A 7,408-nucleotide genomic window follows, 5' to 3' on the forward strand; every position below is an offset into this window, starting at 1 on the left:
ATATACTGGAGATCAGCAAATCTATATAAGCAGGATATATATACTGGAGATCAGCAAATCTATATAAGCAGGGTCTATATACTGGAGATCAGCAAATCTATATAAGCAGGATCTATATACTGGAGATCAGCAAATCTATATAAGCAGGGTCTATATACTGGAGATCAGCAAATCTATATAAGCAGGATATATATACTGGAGATCAGCAAATCTATATAAGCAGGATCTATATACTGGAGATCAGCAAATATATATAAGCAGGCTCTATATACTGGACATCAGCAAATCTATATAAGCAGGATCTATATACTGGAGATCAGCAAATCTATATAAGCAGGATATATATACTGGAGATCAGCAAATCTATATAAGCAGGGTCTATATACTGGAGATCAGAAAATCTATATAAGCAGGATATATATACTGGAGATCAGCAAATCTATATAAGCAGGATCTATATACTGGAGATCAGCAAATATATATAAGCAGGCTCTATATACTGGACATCAGCAAATCTATATAAGCAGGATCTATATACTGGAGATCAGCAAATCTATATAAGCAGGATATATATACTGGAGATCAGCAAATCTATATAAGCAGGGTCTATATACTGGAGATCAGAAAATCTATATAAGCAGGATCTATATACTGGAGATCAGCAAATCTATATAAGCAGAGTCTATATACTGGAGATCAGCAAATCTATATAAGCAGGATCTATATATTGGAGATCAGCAATTCTATATAAGCAGGGTCTATATACTGGAGATCAGCAAATCTATATAAGCAGGATCTATATACTGGAGATCAGCAAATATATATAAGCAGGCTCTATATACTGGACATCAGCCAATCTATATAAGCAGGATCTATATACTGGAGATCAGCAAATCTATATAAGCAGGATATATATACTGGAGATCAGCAAATCTATATAAGCAGGGTCTATATACTGGAGATCAGCAAATCTATATAAGCAGGGTCTATATACTGGAGATCAGCAAATCTATATAAGCAGGATCTATATATTGGAGATCAGCAATTCTATATAAGCAGGATCTATATACTGGAGATCAGCAAATATATATAACCAGGATCTATATACTGGAGATCAGCAAATCTATATAAGCAGGATCTATATACTGGAGATCAGCAAATATATATAAGCAGGATCTATATACTGGAGATCAGCAAATATATATAAGCAGGATCTATATACTGGAGATCAGCAAATATATATAACCAGGATCTATATACTGGAGATCAGCAAATCTATATAAGCAGGATCTATATACTGGAGATCAGCAAATATATATAACCAGGATCTATATACTGGAGATCAGCAAATCTATATAAGCAGGATCTATATACTGGAGATCAGCAAATCTATATAAGCAGGCTCTATATACTGGAGATCAGCAAATATATATAAGCAGGATCTATATACTGGAGATCAGCAAATCTATATAAGCAGGATCTATATACTGGAGATCAGCAAATCTGTATAAGCAGGATATATATACTGGAGATCAGCAAATATATATAACCAGGATCTATATACTGGAGATCAGCAAATATATATAAGCAGGATCTATATACTGGAGATCAGCAAATATATATAACCAGGATCTATATACTGGAGATCAGCAAATCTATATAAGCAGGATCTATATACTGGAGATCAGCAAATCTGTATAAGCAGGATATATATACTGGAGATCAGCAAATATATATAAGCAGGATCTATATACTGGAGATCAGCAAATCTATATAAGCAGGATCTATATACTGGAGATCAGCAAATATATATAAGCAGGATCTATATACTGGAGATCAGCAAATCTATATAAGCAGGATCTATATACTGGAGATCAGCAAATCTGTATAAGCAGGATATATATACTGGAGATCAGCAAATATATATAAGCAGGATCTATATACTGGAGATCAGCAAATCTATATAACCAGGATCTATATACTGGAGATCAGCAAATCTATATAAGCAGGATATATATACTGGAGATCAGCAAATATATATAACCAGGATCTATATACTGGAGATCAGCAAATCTATATAAGCAGGATCTATATACTGGAGATCAGCAAATCTATATAAGCAGGATCTATATACTGGAGATCAGCAAATCTATATAAGCAGGATCTATATACTGGAGATCAGCAAATCTATATAAGCAGGATCTATCTACTGGAGATCAGCAAATCTATATAAGCAGGATCTATATACTGGAGATCAGCAAATATATATAAGCAGGATCTATATACTGGAGATCAGCAAATCTATATAAGCAGGATCTATATACTGGAGATCAGCAAATATATATAAGCAGGATCTATATACTGGAGATCAGCAAATCTATATAAGCAGGATCTATATACTGGAGATCAGCAAATCTATATAAGCAGGGTCTATATACTGGAGATCAGCAAATCTATATAAGCAGGCTCTATATACTGGAGATCAGCAAATCTATATAAGCAGGATCTATATACTGGAGATCAGCAAATCTATATAAGCAGGATCTATATACTGGAGATCAGCAAATCTATATAAGCAGGATCTATATATTGGAGATCAGCAAAAAAAACAGCCGTTCCACGGCGTTCAAGTGCGTGAATAGCGGTTAGCGCTCTGCTAATTCTCTCTAATGATGCTCTCTTACTGTTATATGAAAATGACATACAAAGTGAAACTATTGCAGGTATTTTTCATTGCACTTTTTTTTTTATCTTTCCGTTTTAATTATTATTATTTTTTGGGGGGGGATTTTTTTTTTTTTTAAAGCTTAAATGGAGGCGTGGGTCAGAAAAAAGTTTGAGAACCACTGCCACAGTGTATGAAATGTGCTATATAAATAAGCTTGCCTGTACAAGGAAGGAGAGTAAGTATATCTCTAGGGCAGAACCGCCTCTGATCGACTGAAAGCACCGCTTGATTATTATTCTCTGCTGGAGTCTTTTACTGCCAGCTTTTCCTGCTCTTTAATGGCAAGATTTCATTCAGACAGTCTGAACTTTAGTATTACGTGACTTCTGGACAGAAGATTTTATATAATACAAGCGTGAATTGTCTTCATTCAGTCATGGGTTATAAATGTGTGATGACTCTTTCTCAGGTTACTTGTCTTTGGGGATGAACAGAAACGTTTTTGGGCCGTACGGCAGTTCAAACCTGCAGGTGACGAGTAACGCCATGCTGGTCCACAGTCTGGGTCCGGTTCCTCCATCCGTCACTCAAACTTCAGCCCAAAACAACCCGCCTCATTCACTCGCCGTTCCCTTCGCTGATGCCAGGTAAATATCCTTACGGAGAATCCCTCATCAAACGTCCATATGACTTTTGCACTAGATGCCAAATAGATTAATATACAAGTCATTATTTTCCCCTCCAAAGCTCTCAAATCTCATCTAATTTATGCTTCTACATATTCAAACTTGGCACATCATAATTTACTCACATTCATGTTGCTCCATGACTTTCTTCTCTGAATCTGAAATGCACTGCAAAAGTCATGTGGACAAGAAATCGAACATATATACAGGTGAAACTCGAAAAATTAGAATATAGTGCAAAAGTTCATTTATTTCAGTAATTCAACTTAAAAGATGAAACTAATATATAGACTCATTATCAAGCCTTTATTTGTTATAATTGTGATGATTATGGCTTACAGATATGAAAACCTTTTCACAATATTCTAATTTTGAATTTGGGGTTTTCATAATCTGTAAGCCATAATCATCACAATTATAACAAATAAAGGCTTGAAATATCTCACTTTGCATGTAATGAGTCTATATAATATATTAGTTTCACCTTTTAAGTTGAATTACTGAAATAAATGAACCTTTGCATTGTTAACTAAAACTATAAAAAAAACATTTCTGTTATATTTAAAAAAATTGAATATAAATATTAGTTTAAAACCTTAAACCAAATCAAAATTAAAAATGTTGCCTTGGCAATAAACTGAAATAAGTTTAAGTTGAAGCACTAAAATTATTAACTGAAAACAGACAAAAACTTAAACTAAAATATATAGCGAGATGAAAAAAACTAAAACAAATAAAATGACAAAAGCACTAAAAAATTTAACTAAAATGAACATATAAAAATATAAAAGCTAATTCAAAATATTTAAGTCTCCCTATAGTCAATAATTTTATCCCTTAACTCATCTTTCATCACCAAAATTACATATTTAAAACTTCTTTATCAGGAAAAAAAATGTCTTGTGCCTTGAATGTAACCCGACACCCTTGCCTCATTTAGTATGCGTGGGTCTATGAATATGCAAATGAGCCCCGCCTCCACTCACTCCCTCAGCTCAGAGATCCACTGGTTGACGATCACACGTTGATCTGATTGGTTACAAGGTCGTTTGTGACGTCAGAAACACCAGCGATTTCAAACCGTGTTTTTGAGACTGTCTTTGGTTCACTGCAGTTTTAAGCAGAAAATACTCAGCAATGCTGTCGACTTATGAACTTACACATGGTGTGTCTTAAAGAATATTAATAACACCACATAGACACATAAACAACATTAAAAGCTGGAAAAGAAAAAAACTTTATCTAAAATAAAAATAAATAGCAATATTTCGAAAATGACAATTTCCAACAAAGAATATACAAAATAAAAGCTAATTCAAAATATGATTATAACTAAAATAACAGATTTAGAATGACATTAATGACATGATCTATTGCAGGTGTTTGCTGTCCAGAGAGTCTTTAGCCTCGACGACGCTCAGCCTCGCCGAGACCCAGTCGATGCGCAGCGGGAAGCTGGACTGGCCGTACGGGTACCGGGTTCTGCCTCCTCTGGGTCTCACACACACATCAGAACCGGCGGACCTCATGCCAGAGTCGCTCTCCAACCCCACGTCTCTCCCTCATTACCTGTTCAAGGAGGACCACAGCCTCTCGTCCCGGTCCAAGAAGAGAGCGCTGTCTTTATCTCCTCTCTCGGACGGGCTCGGACTCGACCTCAACTCCATCATCAGAACCTCCCCGACGTCTCTAGTGGCGTATATAATCGGGTCTCGAAACTCTCCGGCATCGTGTCCGACCCCTGGAGAAAAAAAAACATGTTAAGTATACTTGTCAAGTCAAGTCTTCATTTATACAGCGCTTTAACAATATAGAGTTTCACAGCAGCTTTACAGAGATAACAGGAAAATACTGCAACAAAGTTTGTTTATAGAAGTAAATAGCGTCACAGTCCAGCTTAAGTCAGTTCAGTGATGCTTCATTTCTGTTGTAAAAAAGTTATTAATTTAGTTCATTTATATATACAGGTGAAACTCGAAAAATTCGAATATCGTGCAAAAGTTCATTTATTTCAGTAATTCAACTTAAAAGGTGAAGCTAATATATTATATAGACTCATTACATGCAAAGTGAGATATTTCAAGCCTTTACAGGTCCTTCTAAAAAAATTAGCATATTGTGATAAAGTTCATTATTTTCCATAATGTAATGATAAAAATTAAACTTTCATATATTTTAGATTCATTGCACACCAACTGAAATATTTCAGGTCTTTTATTGTTTTAATACTGATGATTTTGGCATACAGCTCATGAAAACCCCAAATTCCTGTCTCAAAAAATTAGCATATTTCATCCGACCAATAAAAGAAGTGTTTTTAATACGAAAAAAACCCCGTCAATCTTCAAATAATTATGGTTAGTTATGCACTCAATAGTCAATACTTGGTCGGGAATCCTTTTGCAGAAATGACTGCTTCAATGCGGCGTGGCATGGAGGCAATCAGCCTGTGGCACTGCTGAGGTGTTATGGAGGCCCAGGATGCTTCGATAGCGGCCTTAAGCTCATCCAGAGTGTTGGGTCTTGCGTCACTCAACTTTCTCTTCACAATATCCCACAGATTCTCTATGGGGTTCAGGTCAGGAGAGTTGGCAGGCCAATTGAGCACAGTAATACCATGGTCAGTAAACCATTTACCAGTGGTTTTGGCACTGTGAGCAGGTGCCAGGTCGTGCTGAAAAATGAAATCTTCATCTCCATAAAGCTTTTCAGCAGATGGAAGCATGAAGTGCTCCAAAATCTCCTGATAGCTAGCTGCATTGACCCTGCCCTTGATAAAACACAGTGCACCAACACCAGCAGCTGACATGGCACCCCAGACCATCACTGACTGTGGGTACTTGACACTGGACTTCAGGCATTTTGGCATTTCCTTCTCCCCAGTCTTCCTCTAGACTCTGGCACCTTGATTTCCGAATGACATGCAAAACTGAGCAACAGTCCAGTGCTGCTTCTCTGTAGCCCAGGTCAGGCGCTCCTGCCGCTGTCTCTGGTTCAAAAGTGGCTTGACCTGGGGAATGCGGCGCCTGTAGCCCATGTCCTGCACACGCCTGTGCACGGTGGCTCTGGATGTTTCTACTCCAGACTCAGTCCACTGCTTCCGTAGGTCCCCCAAGGTCTGGAATCGGTCCTTCTCCACAATCTTCCTCAGGGTCCGGCCACCTCTTCTCGTTGTGCAGCGTTTTTTGCCACACTTTTTCCTTCCCACAGACTTCCCACTGAGGTGCCTTGATACAGCACTCTGGGAACAGCCTATTTGTTCAGAAATTTCTTTCCGTCTTACCCTCTTGCTTGAGGGTGTCAATGATGGCCTTCTGGACAGCAGTCAGGTCGGCAGTCTTACCATGATTGCGGTTTTGAGTAATGAAACAGGCTGGGAGTTTTTAAAAGCCTTAGGAATCTTTTGCAGGTGTTTAGAGTTAATTAGTTGATTCAGATGATTAGGTTAATAGCTTGTTTAGAGACTCTTTTCATGATATGCTAATTTTTTGAGACAGGAATTTGGGGTTTTCATGAGCTGTATGCCAAAATCATCAGTATTAAAACAATAAAAGACCTGAAATATTTCAGTTGGTGTGCAATGAATCTAAAATATATGAAAGTTAAATTTTTATCATTACATTATGGAAAATAATGAACTTTATCACAATATGCTAATTTTTTGAGAAGGACCTGTATTTGTTATAATTGTGATGATTATGGCTCACAGCTTATGAAAACCTTTTCACAATATTCTAATTTTGGATTTAGGGTTTTCTTAAGCTGTAATTATAATCATCACAATTATAACAAATAAAGGCTTGAAATATCTCACTTTGCATGTAATGAGTCTATATAATATATTAGTTTCAGGTTTTAAAGGGGTGATGAACTGAGAAATCAAATTTTCCTTGAGCTTTTGACATCTAAGAGGTCATCATATTATAAGAATATCCTGTAAGTTTCAGAACTGAAAACGTCCTTGTTAGTCCAATAAAAGCTTTTGTTGACACCAGGCTCAGCAAACGACTCGTTTTTCAAAGTGGGGAACTATGACGACAAAGAGGATAAAACA

The 7,408-nt window shown here is 36.6% G+C and overlaps 1 protein-coding gene across 1 annotated transcript in view; it reads left to right on the forward strand.

Moving 5' to 3' along the window:
• glis3 (GLIS family zinc finger 3) overlaps positions 1-7,408 on the forward strand; it is a 49,489-nt gene that overhangs the window by 6,070 nt on the left and 36,011 nt on the right. Inside the window, exons 3-4 of the mRNA XM_056240748.1 lie at positions 3,138-3,315; positions 4,734-5,113. Of these exons, the coding sequence (XP_056096723.1) occupies positions 3,138-3,315; positions 4,734-5,113 (558 nt within the window). The remainder of the gene's footprint in view (positions 1-3,137; positions 3,316-4,733; positions 5,114-7,408) is intronic.

The sequence above is a fragment of the Rhinichthys klamathensis genome, unplaced genomic scaffold, assembly GCF_029890125.1.
Source record: "Rhinichthys klamathensis goyatoka isolate OS25496 unplaced genomic scaffold, OSU_Roscu_1.1 h1tg000611l_1, whole genome shotgun sequence".
NCBI classification, from domain to species: Eukaryota; Metazoa; Chordata; class Actinopteri; order Cypriniformes; family Leuciscidae; genus Rhinichthys; species Rhinichthys klamathensis.